Source organism: Hydra vulgaris, chromosome 15 (assembly GCF_038396675.1).
Source record: "Hydra vulgaris chromosome 15, alternate assembly HydraT2T_AEP".
Taxonomy (NCBI): Eukaryota; Metazoa; Cnidaria; class Hydrozoa; order Anthoathecata; family Hydridae; genus Hydra; species Hydra vulgaris.
Window position 1 is genome coordinate 26,345,934 of NC_088934.1, and position 17,952 is coordinate 26,363,885.

General features: G+C 27.6%; 2 protein-coding genes across 3 annotated transcripts; both read left to right on the forward strand.

The window, feature by feature from the left end:
- The first annotated feature begins 265 nt into the window (after positions 1–265).
- LOC101237187 (TNF receptor-associated factor 3) lies at positions 266–15,123 on the forward strand. 2 transcript variants are annotated; one of them, XM_065820568.1, is made up of 6 exons: positions 316–483; positions 1,933–1,984; positions 2,296–2,394; positions 6,608–6,687; positions 8,024–8,086; positions 13,336–15,123. In XM_065820568.1, the coding sequence occupies exons 4-6, from the start codon at positions 6,616–6,618 to the stop codon at positions 14,695–14,697; spliced, it is 1,497 nt and encodes a 498-aa protein (XP_065676640.1). In that variant the 5' UTR covers positions 316–483; positions 1,933–1,984; positions 2,296–2,394; positions 6,608–6,615; the 3' UTR covers positions 14,698–15,123. The 2 variants fall into 2 exon arrangements, with proteins under 2 accessions (XP_065676639.1, XP_065676640.1); XM_065820567.1 differs by lacking the exon at positions 6,608–6,687 and having other exon boundaries at positions 266–483.
- Positions 15,124–15,686: 563 nt separating this feature from the next.
- LOC101237360 (RING finger protein 37) lies at positions 15,687–17,509 on the forward strand. Its single transcript, XM_065820571.1, has one exon. The coding sequence runs from the start codon at positions 15,941–15,943 to the stop codon at positions 17,357–17,359; it is 1,419 nt and encodes a 472-aa protein (XP_065676643.1). The 5' UTR covers positions 15,687–15,940; the 3' UTR covers positions 17,360–17,509.
- Positions 17,510–17,952: the final 443 nt, after the last annotated feature.

Genomic DNA, 17,952 nt, shown 5'->3' on the forward strand with positions numbered 1-17,952 from the left:
TGTAAACATTAGTCTTTCTTTTGCAATTTTGTCATTATTACTCGAGTCTATAAATTATATCTTACGGAAATATTTAAAATTTTATACAAATTTTTCAATACAAAAAATTTAGTTTAAACTTTTTTTTTTTCTTATTGTAAATACTTATGTTTGAATATTGATTACTTTAACTTTCGAGTTGAAATAAATCAAATATATTGTAATAAAACCTGTTTCTTACCAAATATTAAATAACATTTTATAAAAAATAAAATCTGTTTTAAAAGTTTTATTCAAAAATATTATTAAAGATTTTGCTTATAGAGCCTATTTTTAAAGGAATAAAAAAATGGAAGGGTATGATGTAGAAATAGTAGGAGAAGCAACAAATGATTTCTTTTGTGTCATATGTTTAAAACTTATGTGCAATCCAGTTCAATTTAGATGTGGTCATGGTATGTGTCGAGGGTGTTTTAAAAGATTAATGAAAAAAGCACAAAATAGGTTGGTCTTTAGATAAAAAAAATTTTACTTTATTTTTTTTTTATTCATTTAAAATGTTTGAGTTATTTTTGCTTTTTTTAAAGGTAATAAATTTTTTTGTGATAAAAAATATCTTAAAACTTATGTAACACTTTTTTAATTATTTTTAACCCAAATTTTTTTTCAGAAAAAGTAGAAGTATAATGAAGTGTCCTTTTTGTTTTTATAGTTGTTCTTTATGTGTAGATTGCCAAACCCAAAAGTTGATGTATATCAGGGTTCCCACTATTTCTTAAAAACCTTAAGAAGCCAAAAATCTTTTTAGTCCTTTCACTGTTACTTACCATGGGTAATAAATAATCATCCACTTTTCCCTGTGATCAACTGTGCAGATTGATTGTCCACATTTCCCTGTGATATGCATTGTGACTATGCATTTAAACTTCTGCTTTTTGTGCACATTTTTATAACATTTACAAATGTTTATTATCGATTTGGAGAATAGAATAATAAATACATCACTGAAACTATTTGTCTTATTTTTAAAGGTATAGCTTTTTGAAAGATTTCCACTTATTCCAATATAGATGAATTTTATAATTAATTATTGGTGATAACAGTGATGAAATGGACCTTGGTGAATTATTAGTTGTTGAAAGTGAACTTGATGTTTGGGAATATAAAAAAGAAGTTGTCATAGATTTTCATTTAACTACACTTTCAGAGCAAAATTTTAATTTTATGTTGGCTGAGGAAGAGGAAATGGAAAAAAGTTGTGGCAAGAAAACTATGAGAATATAAGCCCCTGATCAAGATGAGGTGAGAACCCAAATAAAGCACTGTTATAAAACTGTATCGACCAAATCAATTGGAACAACTAGTTTTGGGTATATTGTAGTATATTTTATGGAGATAAATTGTAGTATATTTTATGGAAATAAATTGCTGTATGTTTTATGGAGATAAATTGTAGTATGTTTTATGGAGATAAATTGTAGTATGTTTTATGGAGATGGCAATCCTCATTGCCATCTTCATTAAACAAACCACAATTTATCTCCATAGAAAATCCAGTATTTGTTCAGTGCCTAGCGCTGAACAAATACCAACTGAACTAATGGAACCTTTTTTCAGACAAAGATTGTATAGAGATTGCAACCATTCAAGTTCTTCATTAGCAATTTTTTTTATAAGAAGAGTTATACATCTTTGTAAAACAGTTCAAATGAATAGAAAATGTACTACAAAGAAATTGTTGCAATTTTATTAGACAGGAGTATTTTATTTCATCACTTCACCGATGATTCATGTATGTAAGTATTGGAAATGTGCAAATGGTCTTAATAATCTTTATTTTTTATAGAGAAAATTTAACTATTTGGTATTTATTTTAATGTGTTTTTTTATTGCTTTAAATGTGAAGAAAAAAAAAAGTACTCAGTATAAAAAAGCTATTTTTTTCTTATTAAGATCTTGTGAAATCCAATGTCCTCAGTGTCGTGAAATTGTACGTGAGTCTGAGGTATGAATAATTACTCCTATGTTAATTACTCCTATGTTTGAGACATTTCAAGGATAAGTAATTTATTTTTCCAACTTCATATTTTACTGATAAGTTAACAGTAAATTAATTTTGTTGGAATTTTTCTATTTTTCACTTTTAATTCTCAAAATTATTTTTGATATAATATTTTTTAAATTAATCTAACATTTTATCTCAAATCTTTTAATTCCAAAAAATATAGATATTTAAGGCAAAAAATATTATTAAAGTTTAAATATTATATTAACAGGTTAAAAAAAAAAATATAATAACTCATAAATACATTTTAGACATTTTCAAACATAATGATTCACCGTTTGATTCTTTCATTGACTGTTAAATGTACTAACGAAGATTGTGGTTGGGAGGGTGAACTGCTTCATTTACAGGTTTTTATTTTTATTTAGCTTTTATTTTGAAAACAACTTTATTTTTCATTTTATTTAATTATTAATTATAATAAAATTATAATAATAATGAATAAAGTTATTACTGCTGTTTATTAAGGCATTACTGCTGACCTCAAAAATTTTAAGGTTGGCCAAAAATTGCCCACCTCGTTTTTATGTTTTATGGTAACCCCTTTGTGTCAAATTTTTTTTGCGAACTTGATGCTGTCCTCTAACAGTTTGAGGTCGGCAATTTATTGTCGACCTTATTTTTCTTGATACCGAGGGTTGTGTATATAATTTTATTATTATAATTTTATTATAATTAATTAAATAAAATCGAAAATGACGTTACTACCCATACCGTGGTATGTGAATCAAACTAGATAACGTTTGTCTAAAAAGTAAAAAGTGCTTTGTAACGTTACTGTGCTAGTAATAATGTTACAGATCATTTTCAGCAAGTATCTTAATCTAAATTGCTTCACTGTGATGTAACAGAATAAATCTTGAATGAATTAATAAATAAATCTTCAGGATGCAGATTTACAAAATTTTGGTAAAAATTGTAAACTTTTGTGGCATAGCTTGTTGCTATGTAATCATAGATTTTTTTGAAGCATGGTACTCACAAACATTTTATAAAGTTGAAAGTTAAAAGTTCAAAAATTTGAATGTTTTTCGCAATTTTACGCCAGTTGTTATTTTAAAGATGAGCAATTATTTTTATTTATTTTTAATGATTCAAGAACTTCAATTAGTTAATTGGAAATATTAAAATATTTACTTTGTTGGAAAATATCAAAATATTTAGTTTCTATTTAAATTTTTTTAGTTTGATGGGTGACAAAGTTCCATAAAAATAATCCTTTTGCTATTTAGTTAAAATCAAAGAAACAGTAAAAGAAAAGTTTGTCAATAGCTTCATAAAAGAAGATGGTTTTAAAGATGTTTCTTTTTTATACTTTCTTAAAAATCTGCTGAATAAGAATAAAGAAAAAACACATCAAGTCCATTAAAGCTTTTGTACTTATCAATTTTGACATGTGTCAATTAATTTTGCTTGACCAGAAAGAAGAAAAGGTGAGAAAGAGGGAAAAGGGAAGAAGAGTGAAAGACCAGGAAGAGGGAAAAAGAAGGAAGAGGGAAAGAACTTTTATGAAAAAAGGTAAAAAAGTAAGATATGTCTTTAACTTGCTAAAATTCATTTTTTTACTTGCTGGGATTGGTAACTTTTCAAACTAAGCTAAGTGAGGCACAGTGGACAAATAATACCATAATAAGAGAAGAAATAATAATTTGTATTTGCTTGACGTTGATGTTGCTCCATTATAAAAATGACCCCTGCAATTTTTTCTAAACCTAATTTTTCAAAGTTTAAAGAATGTTAAACAAATCAATAAATGTTCATTTTATTGATTTGTTCTCATTTCGAATTCAATAAAAACATATAAAAAAGGCTCTCATATTTCTTCTTGATATTTTTAATTATCTCTATGACCTGGTACAGACAAATCAATGTGATCCAAAAACATTATTGTCTTAAGCAAGGTTTTGTTTTGTATTCTATATTCTATTTTCTAGAAATATCTAGAGAAATTTCAATAGGAAAAATGTCATTCTTCATATTATGACAACTCATGATCACTGATGCGTAATCTATCAACAGTTTTCTCATGATCATTGATGTGTAATCTATCAACAGTTTTCTCATGATTGTTAGTGTGTAGTGTTTCAACAGTTTTATTATAATCGTTTATGTGTGTTCCATCAACAGTTTTATTATAACAACAGCATATTATACAATTCATAAACTTGGTTTGTAATCCATCAATAGTATTTTCATTATCATTGAAAACTTTTACAGAATTATGCCAAATATTGAATGGTTCTTAGAACAATATTCATAAGACATACTTGTTTGGTAATTTTCCACCAAAAAGAGTGTATGGAAGACAATATGCTCAATCTTTAATTTTAGAATAACAAAGCTAAGAAATAAGACAATATAATCTATTTTCAATTCTAGAATAAAATGCCAAGAAATAAGACATAATACTCCATCTTCAATTTTAGAATAGCAAAGAAAAAACTTCTAGTCATTTTAATTAAAAATTTTTGTTTTTACCTGTTTTGGAAAATTGAAGCATTTATCCTGGAACCCAGATATTATTTGATGATTACAGTTATTTATCATTTGTAACTGATTTAAATTTTTCAACCATATGGTATTAAAAAATGTAATTTAAATTGGATGCAAGCTTATCTTTATTTAGTAAGGTAACATTCACCAGTCAAATGTACTACATTTAGTAAGTTAACATTCACCAGTCAAATGTAGTACATTTAGTAAGTTAACATTCACCAGTCAAATGTAGTACATTTAGTAAGTTAACATTCACCAGTCAAATATAGTACATTTAGTAAGTTAACATTCACCAGTCAAATGTAGTACATTTAGTAAGTTAACATTCACCAGTCAAATGTAGTACATTTAGTAAGTTAACATTCACCAGTCAAATATAGTACATTTAGTAAGTTAACATTCACCAGTCAAATGTAGTACATTTAGTAAGTTAACATTCACCAGTCAAATGTAGTACATTTAGGTTGAAAATTTGATTACTTCAAAAATTTTAATTACATGGTATTAAAGACTAATTAACAGACTTGTCTACAAAGAGAACGAATTGTTTGGTGTATATCCTGACAAGCAAATCAACTTTTTAGGGAATATAGGCTAATTTGTCCGTCTTCCTTTTAAATTCACGGCCTACAATGTTTAATTACTACATTGTAAAAAAAGTCAAGTTTACAACAAAGAAAAAAGTTGGAAATAATACAATTCTGCATGCTATTATTAAAGATCTAGTGTATGTGAAATATTTAAAACCACTTGAAATTAGGGTCAGCATTTGGCAATGCCAGCCTAACTGTCGACTTAGAAGTGTTTGAGGTCAGCAAAAAACACGCCTTTTACAAAAAAAAGATAGGCAAAATATTGCTGACCTCATTTTTGCTATTTTGAAGGCTGAATATAGTAACAGATATAGACTGTCAAAAATCCAAGAATACTGGTGTTAATAAAGTACTGGTATTGGCTTTTCTCAAAAATGTTACTGAAAATCATGCAAACCTTCAAATTCTTATTGAGAAAATAATGCTCAGCAGTTTAAAGTTCTACTTACATAGCAGCTGATCTTACGCTGCTAAACATAATTACAGGCTTTTCTGGAAATAAAGGAAAGTACTCTTGTTTATATTGTGACAGTGAAAAGTCAAATTTCGGAGAACTGAGAACTTTCGATAAGTTAAAATTACTGTATAGAAGCGTTACTGAAAATGGATCTAAGAATTGTTACACATCCATGTATCCATGTCTACTTGATGTAGCTGGAGATATGTACTTGATGTAATTCCTCCAGCAAAACTTCATTTGATGATAAAAGTTGTGAAAGTTATTTCAAATGTGTTATGTATAGAGCTTGATATCACTGTCTGGCTAAGTAATCGTGGGATGATTTGGCATGGATATAATGAAGGTGGGTTGGATGGTAGAAATGCTAATAAAATTCAGAAACTTCTTCCTGATTTATAAGAACATATTTTTGACCATTTTCCCTTTTATCATCCAGTTGTTGAACTGTTAAAATTGTTTTCTACAGGTAAATTATATATATATATATATATATATATATATATATATATATATATATATATATATATATATATATATATATATATATATATAATATATATATATATATATATATAACCCTCGTAATTAGGAAAAATAAGGCCAACCTCTTAGGAAAAAATATGGCGACCTCCAGCAGTTTAAAACCTTAAACTGCTAGAGGTCGGCAAAAAAAAAAATTATACATGGGGTTACCATAAAACATAAAAAGAAGGTCAGCAATTTTTTGCCCAACCATTGAGGAACCATTGAACCATTAAGGTTGGCAGTTAGGCCGGCATTGCCAAATGTTGACCCTAATTCTGAGGGTTGTATATATATATACAATATATATATATATATATATATACATATATATATATATATATATATATATATATATATATATATATATATATATATATATATATATATATATATATATATATATATATGCACACATACATACATTTATGTATTAACTATTTTTCTATTATAAATATATTGCATAATGTAAACTTTAACACTAACCTTTAGTAGTTGATATGTACTTTGGGGTGAAACTGGATAAAAGTTATAATGGTTATGCCATTGCAAAGTATGTTAAGAAGTTGAAGGTAAATTTGAATTAAAGAATTTTTAGAAAAGGAATTATTGAATATGAAATTGAATTAAACATGAAACTAATTCTTATTTATACACATTTTATGTATGATCAAATACATACATTAGTCACCATAGGCTACAAGCCATCACTCTTAGCCAAAAGAGCTACTATCCTGTACTGGTGTGGAATGATGTGCTATGAAGTGAGATTTTAGATTCAGGTACATAGTCAGCAAGCGCTGATCTGACACCTATTGTAGAGTTTCCAAATGAAATTATGCGTGAGTATCAGCATAGTCATTGGAAGAAGTCAGAGGCTCACCAGCCACAAAGAATATATTTATAATTGTTTATGCGGTACAATGATTGTAAAAAGTGACCAACAAAGCCATCCAGTTATGTAGACCTGGGAGATGTGATAATAGATTCAGATTGTAGATAATGTCATTAGGTAAGAATCAGAAATAAATTTAAAGACTGTTTAGTAGGAGGAATAAAATTTCACGACTCAGGAGTAGGGGAACCATAACTCAGGCTTTAGTCATCCTAAGCAAATGATAAAACAATAGCCTATGAGTTAAAAAGTCTATATAAGTATGCTAGTGTAATAATAGCTTCATGGCTAAAAATATCTTACAATATAAAGCAATAAAATAAGTTAAGCAGATTATAAATTGTAAGAAAAACGGTAATAAATAATAGTTAGAACAATATAAAATTAAAAATCCATGCCCCTTGAAGGGCCAACTCTGAATCTTCATTTTATGATGCAGCACGCTAATCCACCATGCTATTATGTTGGTATGCTTTCTCCAAAAAAATAGGGTTATAAATGTGGTATAAATAAAGGTCTAAGCACTAGACAATAATAAATTGAAAATTGTAACCACCTGTGTCACAGCAAGATTTATAAATATCGTTAGTGTAATAGATATATAATATAAAGCTCACAAAGCAAAGATCATGGGTGTAGGAGGTAAAAAATGTTGGTGTCATCGAGCTAATTAGAATGAAGTAGTAGATGAGTGGTGATCCCCCTCCTCAGGAATGCACTGCAATCACCAATAACATTTCGGGGAGTCTAAGACCTGCACTAATGCCACTTGTTAGAGGCATGTTCTTGCAACAGATCTTGTGTTTTTAAGGGGTCAATCTACGAATTAAAGCTCTTAAGGGGGGACCAATCAGCCAGTTTGATTTTTTAAGAGACCAATTAACCAATTTGAAACAATTTTTAGGGATTGTTAATAGTAATATTTAGGCAACAATATTTCATCACTAAAGCTTATTACAAATTATAGCTTATGGTGTAATTTGAAATTTTATTTCAATTTTAATTTTTTCAAGGATCACGAAGACACCCATAGTTCAGACACATCTCATTTCCAAGTACGAACAAAATCTCAAAGTGTAAGTATCCTTTTTTTTTCTTTTATTTCTTTTTAATGATATTTTTTATTTTATTAAGGTATGAAAGGATGTTTTTTATTGTTGAATCTAATATTATGGACACAAGTTTTTTATTGTTGAATCTAATATTATGGACACAAGTTTTTTATTGTTGAATCTAGTATTATGGACACACTTTTTTTTATTGTTGGATCTAATTTTGTATCTAATCTTAGTTTTATTGTTGAATCTGTTTTGATTGAGTAAATACATTTTTTTGATGATTTTTTGATGATATTGATATCTATTCTTAATTTGATTCAATTTTCAGACAAATTTGTAAATGTTTATTATGTCAATAGTATCACATAATTGCATTCAAATTGCATTCCACATTTACTCCACAGAAACCTGTATAAAAACGGACAACCTGTATTTTCTAAAAGAGGCAGAGATAAATAGTTGTCTATTTCTTGAGTAATTGCAGACCCTAATATTGTTTGCTTCTTAATTATGTCAGCAACTTCAATATCTATTAGTTCTCTTTCTGCCTCGGAACGTTTTTCACTCTGCTTTCTTCCAGTACTCATAAAAGCTACATCTTTAAAACAATCATCAATGCTAATGAATCCAGTAGAGGCTGGAATCCAGTAGAGGCTGGAGCTTTTACTATTGGAACATCGTCGGAGTCAACAACATCTTGCGCTCCTTGCATTTCTTTCCGTGCTTCTTCAACCCACTTTATAATAACATTTTCATCTGCATGTTGATAAAGTAATTTATATCGTGGATCCAAAAATGTTGCTATACATAACATTTTATTAAGCAAAAATTTGTCAAGTCTTTTAGTAACAGATTTTATTAGTTCATCAATCATCGTCATAATCCCAGCGTATTTATCACTTAATGAAGCTTTTTGTAATAAAAATTTTAATGCAAGAACAGATGGTATAAGTTTCGTCCCTCCTACCACATTTTTTTGTTAAGTTTTCAAATGGAGCAAGAATGTAAACAAGTTTTTCGACTATTCCCCATTGATAATTAGTAGGAAGTTTAATTTCATCAAACTCTGCTGCATAAGTGGCAAAAGGAATTTTTTGTTCAAACGTTCTTTGTAGCATTTCAAATGAACTGTTCCAGCGAGTTGGAACATCTTGTTTCATTTTGTGAGGTTCAGTACTTAATTGCTGCTGAATTGATTTTAATTTTGCACATGCTATTGGTGAATGATTAAAATGGGTCGTTATTCCTCTGCATAAAGTTAAAATTTTCTTGATGGTTATTTAGCTAAATAGAGTCATGAATACATAGCTGCAAAGTATGGATAAAGCATGGAATTGATGTCATTCCACTGTTTTTTACTGCAGCCTTCATATTGCTTGCATTATTGGTAACAAGATGAATTTTGCTTAACGAGATTTCAAAAGATTCTAAACCTTTTTGTAAATACTCTTTTAAATAAACATCTGTGTGATTTTCCGAAAAATGAATTACTCGAAGAACAGCAGTTTCTTGGGAAAATTTAGTTGAATCTATCCAATGTCCAGTAATGCTTAAGAATGCGATTTTTCCGCTGTCCAAATATCTGTCGTCAGAGACAAATAGTTTGCCGTGGAGATTTCTATTTTTATATCTTCAAACAGTTCATCATACATGGGATTACGTTTTGGCTGAAATATGTTCTACATGGTAATTTGTAATTGGGTAAGCATCTTTAATCAGTTCATTAAATCCCGTATCTTCGACAATTGAAAATGGCTGAATATCCAATGTGTTAAGTTTTCCTATTATTTTATGGATTCAAATAGATCTGTGGTCATTAATATTCCTTTTTTTTTGTTTGTTTAAAGCCTGAATAATGTTACTTTGTACTGTATTGGTGGTAGAAGCAACTGAGGTTTCAGAAATAGACGGAAATGATTGAACCTTTTTTTTCCCCGCAAGTTCAAACTCTTTGGAGTGCTTTAAACGCAAATGTTTTACCATCACTGTAGTTTCATAAGACTTTAAAGATTTTTCTCCTCTTGTAACTAAACTATCACATAGTTTGCACTTGCTCATATGAGGAGTCGTGCTTATATCAAAAAACTTCCACACTATACTTTTTTTATTCATAATTTTTCTTTCAAATGAAATTTTTATAAAGATAATGAAAGTACGTTTGATATCATACATATTTTTTAATAATACGCTCAAAATTAAAATATAAAAAATATGTAAAATATTTACCTTAATTATTCTCTACTTTTATGATTTGTGCTTGATACAAATGAAAAATTGCATTCGAAAGAAGAAAAATTATCTTGTGTTCTAACAGAATAAAAAGAAGCTATTAAATATTTTTTAACCTCATTCATTTTATTCGTATTCTCAAATTATTTTACTTAGCGTTGCAGTTTTTGTATCCGTATATATTTTTAAATATATGGGCTCCTCATTAACTGAAAGAAAATCATTCAACACAACACATTAACATCTGCGATTTGTTAAAGAAACGTAATGAAAATGATTGATAACTGGTAATGAAAAATGAAACATTTTTAAAATGATTGGTAACTGGTAATGAAAAAGGGGTTGTTTACAACAATTTCAATCGGAAAAGATCATGGAGCAAGCCAGGTGAACCAGCTCAAACAACATCAAAAGCTGATATTCATCAAAAGAAAGTTATGTTATCAGTTTATCAGGATTACAAAGGAATTGTCTACTTTGATCTTTTACCACCCAACCAAACGATCAATTCAAATGTCTACATTGAACAACTAACAAAATTGAACAATGCAGTTGAAGAAAAGCAGCCCGAATTGACAAATCAAAAAGGTGTTGTATTTCATCATGACAATGCAAGGCCACACACATCTTTGGTCACTCGGCAAAAATTATTGGAGCTTGGTTGGGATGTTTTGCCACATCCACCATATAGTCCAGACTTTGCACCATCTGATTACTTTTTATTTCGATCCTTGCAAAATTCCTTGAATGGTAAAAATTTCAATAATAATGATGATCAAATAATAATGATCAAATCGTACATGGTTCAGTTTTTTGCTGATAATAATCAGAAGTTTTATGAACATGGAATTATGATGCTGCCTGAAAGATGGGAAAAGGTCATTGCTCAAAATAGAAAATACATAACAGAATAAAGTTATTTTGTTCCATGAAAAAATTGCCTTTTATTTTCTAAAAAAAATTGTTTGAAACATTATTTCAAACATTTGGCTTGTTCGCCTGCTTTTTCTTTTAAAAAATATTTCCACACTGAATCAGCCATGATTAAAACAATGTTTCAGCAATTCTAATGAGTCATTCGCATAACAAATAATTTCAGCTTTTGAAGATGAAAAAGCTCAGCAATAGCAGTAAATGTAAATTGCGTGTTTGGAAGTATTTAATCAAAATCACAAGATCTTGATTTCTTCACTTTTTAACATGAAGAGACAGAGCTAGCAACATCTCTTTTAAAATTGCATCATTGTTGTTATGCAGGGAATCAAAAAAAAAAAAAAAATTGCATCAGCTGTTAGCAAATTTGCATTGTTTAACATTAGGTAAACATTGCAAAATTGCAATGTTTACCTAATGCTTCTCCAGCTATTTTGATTGGTTGAAGAGCGTTGGAAACATTTTTTAAAATTGAAGCATAAATATCTGAAATAGCTCTAGAAAGTTCAGCTCATTTAATGCTTCTTTCACTGTATCCATCACTTTTAAAAATCTGCAACAACATTTGAAAAGATAATTGCAAACTCTGATAGTTTCTCTTTAACTAGGTCAACTGTTACTTCAGCTGTACAGCTTCCATTTTTTCCAAATTTTAACCAGTCCTAGATTAATAAATAACTTATTGAAATGAATATTGATATTCAAATACCTTCAATTGGGTAGATTTGTCCATTCATCGAACGTTAGACTAAATTTCTCAGTTTTTCTTTATGTGATTTTACTTTAACAATAAGTTCATTTTTTGCCATAGCACAATATTCATAAGTTTCATCACATCATTTTTACTTTTTGGAAGATATTATTTTTCATTTAATGACAAACTTTTGCATATTCCATTAATTGAAAATCCATCAACAGCTGCAAGTCTGGCCACTATCTCTGCTAAGAACTGTTTCTTAGAAAAAATAATCCAAGAGGCTTACTTGCTTTTGCAGGGATTGTCTCAGTTACTTGAACCAGCAATTTGATCGTCATTTAAGTTTTTTTTCTTAATATTAATGTTATGAACATGTTGCAAACGTCTTATTAATCCACTGGTTGAGCCCTTACAACTTAATAATTTTTTTTTAATTTGCATCACGCTTCATGCTTCTGCAGCTTTTTGATTGGTTGAAGAGCGTTGAAAACATTAATTCAAACATTTGGCTTGTTCGCCTGCTTTTTCTTTTTGGCAATTCTAAATTAAAAAAATTAAAATATTAGAACAAAGAAATTAGTTTTGTGGTTAAAGAAAATAATAAAATATTTTGAAACTTACTTAACTTGTCAATATGTGGAGAACTGAATGTTATTCAAAATTTCTTGAATAACAAATTTAATTACAAATTTTAAAGAGTAACTAGAGTTTTGTATTTGAAATTTATGTGTCTGTTGTGAACGTTTTACAAGCCACTGGGGAGCATTTAGGGCTTTCTATTAGAAATGATGGCTTTTATGTTTAGTTTAAATCATATTCAATAAAGACAATTATGATTTGATTTTTACATTTTCCTATATTATAGGTGACTTATAAAGTCAGATTATACGCATTAAATAGCTTTGTGGACATTAATATATTTTTGTTTTGAATAAATAATTATCTTAATATAATAAAGTATATACACAAGTAATTCTTTGATTTTAATTTTTTCCAGGGAAATTATGGTAATTTTCTCAGGTAACTGAACATTTGAAATATAAAAAATTCCCAGCAATTCCAGAGAAGAACCCTTTAATTGAGTTATATTTTTTGTATATTGATATTAATCAGTATACAAAAAATGTAACTCAATAATATATTATAATACATTATATACAAAATAATATATTATATACAAAATATATATAATTAATAAAGATTTATAAAATTATATATAATATTTTATATACAAAATAACTAATACAGAATATTAATATTAACTTTTTCATAGATAAGTAATAAAAATTTCCAGTTTATTTTTTTACTTATTTATTTTACAACCTCAGTTATATTTTCTATTTTTTTCTAGCAAACATGGTACAAACACAATGGGATGTTACTAGCAAAATTATTATTTTTTTTTTAGCAATGTTCTTTGAAAACTTTACCACTACAAGCTGATTTAACAGATAGCTCCCAATTATCTAGAAAACTTGAAGCACTCGAAAAAAAAATTCTTTCTCGTTTTACACAATTTGAAAAAACATTACGATCAGTTCAAGATGATAATTATCACCAAAACCAGAAACAATCTTCTCATTCCATATTTTTACGCTATTCTAATATATATATTCTGCTTGTGGTAGTTATGCTAATGCTTGTTGTCTCAAGTCCACTCTTTTTTAATAGCATGAAGTTGAAAAAACAAGGTTTCATGTTAAAGCATTTTAGAAGGATTTTTAAGTTTGAGACAGTAAATACAACAACTGTTAGTTCACAATTTAAACATTTATCAAAAATGATTTCTTCTTTATTGACAATTCAAATGGAAGATATTGAATTTTGTAAAAAGGATATACAGTTAGAGTTTACTGCTTTCGAGAAAATTCAATTAAAGTCTATTGAAGAAAAAAAGTCTTTATTTCAAGAGCAGCTGAGTGCAATTCAATTGAAAAACAATCAAGATTTATTATTGGAGAAAAATTTAGTAAAAAGTGTACTTTCCTCTGTTAAGAATTTCAAAATGTCAGAGTTGGATAAGATAAACTCATTTGAAAGTGAATTCTTGTTAACTCGGCTGAGAAAATGTGCTGCATTAAGAGGAAGAGTTCAGCGACTTTTTGATAAAGTAAATGTTTTTAGAATTAATGGTTATGTTGAAAGTAATGTGAATTCAGAAGCTGTTATGGTCCAAATGAGTGATCTTGAATTGCGTTTATATGAATTGTATAATTATTTAGATGAAACAAGAAACCGTGAAATGCTCAAATATCAATTTGCTCTACTGAGAGGTCATATAATATACAAGCTTAATGAGTATTATACAAATTTAACAGGAGTTATAGTATATAACAGTGGTTTTGAAAAAAGAAATGACGTTAGTCTGTACAATGTTTACAATGTGAATCTTATTTTTGTTTGGAGCATTAACTGTACACATATGGAACTATTAAAGCAAAATCATGCATATTATTCTGAAAATTTTGCTGCAGCAGGAGCTGGAAAATCATTCTTACTTTTATACAAAGATAAAAATCGCCCTGGAATGTGGGAGATTACATATAATCAAAATAGAACTTCATTTCTCTATGATACCTTTACTGTTTCTATAATGAACCAATTTTCTGAAACACAACTTATATGTCCAGAATCACCGATTGGCGAATCTCCTAAAGACAATATTGCAACAGTTACAAAATTTTTTCATATTCCTCTCAGCCAGGAGCAAATGATTGATCAGGGGTATATTTACAATGACATGCTTTACATAAAATGTGCAGTGGATTAAATATTCTTTTTATATAGGAGCAATTAATTGAAGAGAGTGATATATATTTTTTAATGGAAACCATTACTTTGAGAAGTGTTAATTGGGTATGATAAAAAAAAATTTGTTTTATTTTTAAATATTAACCATTTTTTACTAAAAAAGTATTTTTCAATAATTGAATTTTTAATTTTTTAGATGTATAAATAATGTCATTTGTTTGTATTTATTTATTGTATTTATTGGAATTTTTTGTTCAAATATTTATATCAAAATCTTTTTCTTTGTTTATTAATAAATTACAATTTCATTTTCAAGTAATTACTACAAAGAAATTTTTTTATATACAAAGATAATTACTAAAAAGGTTGAAGTTTTATGTAAAATAAATGTACAAATAAAGTTGTAATCAATTATTAGAAAATAATTAAAAACCTGTTTACTTTACTACTTGTAAGATTTCTTTTTTATGTAGTGCTTCTTCAATTTTAATTGATGTCTTGAGTTTACTTCAGGAAATGTCAGTTCACCTCAAAAAAAACATGCAAGACTCAAAAAACTCAAAACAGAACCAATTGTAATTATAAAATTGTAAAAAGCAAATCAAAAAAATACCATCAATATTTTATAAAAAATCCAAGTTTCATCAAGCTTAAATTTGACACTTAGAGAAATTTAACTACAGAGGTTTCTTAAAAATAGACATATCTGTAGTTGTCCTAGAAATCGATAATCTTTCTTTCCCCTACATAGTAGCATACCTCTCAATAGCACATAATTCCCATTCTTTTTACCAACTATGTAACAGATTATCAATCCTACATGATTATAGATTCTGAAACATATAAAGTTATCATAATGTAGAATTATGATAACAATATTATCATTTATATATTGCAACTCTTTAAGTATTAATTTCTTAAGTAATAAGTAAGTATTCATTTATTTTCTAATTAAATAAATAATTTGTTTACGACTAAAAAAAAAATTCTTTAATACTTAAGACATAACATCAATTAAAAGTTAAGGAAGAACTACATTTAAATTAAAGAATAACTGCATATAAATCAAAGATTAATAAAAAAGGTTTTAATTTTTAATTTTATTTTAGTTTCACTTATTTCTTTACTTGTTCACACCTTTTTTTTTTTCACCTAAAAACAAAATTTAGTTACAGTTTTTAAATTTATCAAAAATATTAAAATAGAATTTTTTTTTTGTTATTAATTATTGTTACCTTTATTACTAACATAAAATTAAAAAGATGAATGAGGAACTTATTAATTTTGCTGATAAAGCTCTTAAAACTCAAATTAGTTGCTCAGCAATTTCAGCTGATGGTTGTTGCATTGAAAACCTAATCGATCAGAACCAAAAGAATTTTCTTAAACCAAGTTATTTTATGGCTGAGTATTATATCAAATGTCCAGTTGAGATAGTACTTACATTTCCTTGCTTGATAAACATTTCAGCGATTGTTGTCTATCCTAAAGTTAATAGTCATCGAACTCGTGGTTTTGTGTTGTTTACTGTGTTTCAAAAACCCATATTGAGTACTGTTGAATTTCCATGTACATATAATAATGATTTATCAGATGATCTTTGTCGAAAGAAAAACAAATATTTAATGAACCAAGTTGGTATATATAGAGAAAGTGAAAAGATAACGGAGAAAATAGTATTTAGGAACAAATTACATTTTAGGCAGTTTTTAGGTGATACTGATAATACCAGAGAAATTCGAACACATGGCTCTGTTCATTCTTGTTCTAATATTGTTTTGAAAATAACATGGTCTACTATACCATCAATAAAAAAACTTGAAGTATGGGGTACTTTAGCAAATATTAACTCTCGTAGTGTTTCATCCCTTTTTATGAAACAATTTTATGAACAATATCCAATCAATATTGAATGTAGTGATGAACAATATCCAAACAATAATGAATATAGTGATGAGCAAAATCTTACTGAGGAGAAGCAAAATTTGAAGTCATGTGATACTTCAGAAAACATTCCTGTAGAGTTTATTGATCCAATTACATGTAGTATGATGACCATTCCTATGCTTTTACCTTCTGGAAACACAGTTGATAGTTCAACACTTGATAAATTTATAATTGAAGAACAAAAATATGGACGATTGCCATCTGATCCTTTTACTGGTATTGTATTTAATGGAAATAGATATCCTATACCAAATAGTAGTCTTAAGGCTCGAATTGATCAGTATACTTTGCAAAACAGTGAGCTTAGTAGAGAATTTAATATATGCAACATATTCAATAATAAAAATAACTGTGAAATTGTAAACAGGAATTTCTCTTTAAATAATGACAGAATAAAACTTAAAAGATTCTGTGATGATGCAGAAGTTTCTGAATTCTCAGTTGAAAATAAAAAAAAAAATTCTGATAAGTCCTTCAAAGTTGTTCACCATGAAGAAATTCTACATGATAGTCTTCATTCCTGTTTAAATGCAGCACTCTCTGTTCTGCCATCTAGTTTTTATAGAAATACTATTCAAATATGTAACATTTGTGGTGTGAATGATCAAACATGTTTATTAAAACTTCCGTGTTTTCATGTTTGCTGTCGAAAGTGCGTTATTAAAATGACATTAAAGTTATGCAATCAATGTAAAAAAGAATTTAATTGGCAAGAAGTGAATAAATTTTTATAATAAGTTTTATTTCTGCAGGTTTTTAGATAAATATTATTTCTGAAGGTCTTTAGATAGATATTATTTCTGAAGGACTGTAGGTATTTCGAAAGTTTCAAGCAGTATTATAAGAGTGTGTAAGCATTATTTTATAAAGTATAAGTATATATATATATTTTTTTTTTTATTTTTTTTTTATTTTTTTGCAAAAAAAATTTATATGGGTTTTTTTTTTTTTTTTAAATGATGGATTTTTGAGTTTAAAAAATTATTTCAATGAGTCCCCTGTGCCATGTTGATGTGGAAACCCCTCCTCATAGGGTTCAAGGCCGTGACTCCCAGAATTATTTTTAGAAATCAAAATTGCTGTAGGTGAGTATTAGCGCCACTTTGGTAAATGAAAAATGGTTTAAAGAAAAATAAAGTTTTTTTTTCCTTTTAAAGTTATAATTAAATTTTCTTTCAGAATAATTATAAAAATAATTATGAAAAACTAATTTTTTCTGAAATAATCTAACAAACTTCATCTTTCATAAAAAAATTTTTTGTTCAAAAACAAGTCAATTTTTTTATCTTTAGTTTGTGGGGCCCCTAATTTTGTGGGGACCCCTGTG

Excerpts from the sequence above, each read along its gene's own strand:
- LOC101237360 (XM_065820571.1), top strand. The coding sequence starts at position 15,941 with ATGAATGAGGAACTTATTAATTTTGCTGATAAAGCTCTTAAAACTCAA.
- LOC101237187 (XM_065820567.1), top strand. The coding sequence starts at position 329 with ATGGAAGGGTATGATGTAGAAATAGTAGGAGAAGCAACAAATGATTTC. Across the intron at positions 484-1,932 it reads ATGAAAAAAGCACAAAATAG|ATCTTGTGAAATCCAATGTC; the intron begins GTTGGTCTTTAG and ends TTTCTTATTAAG. Across the intron at positions 2,395-8,023 it reads GTGAACTGCTTCATTTACAG|GATCACGAAGACACCCATAG; the intron begins GTTTTTATTTTT and ends AATTTTTTCAAG.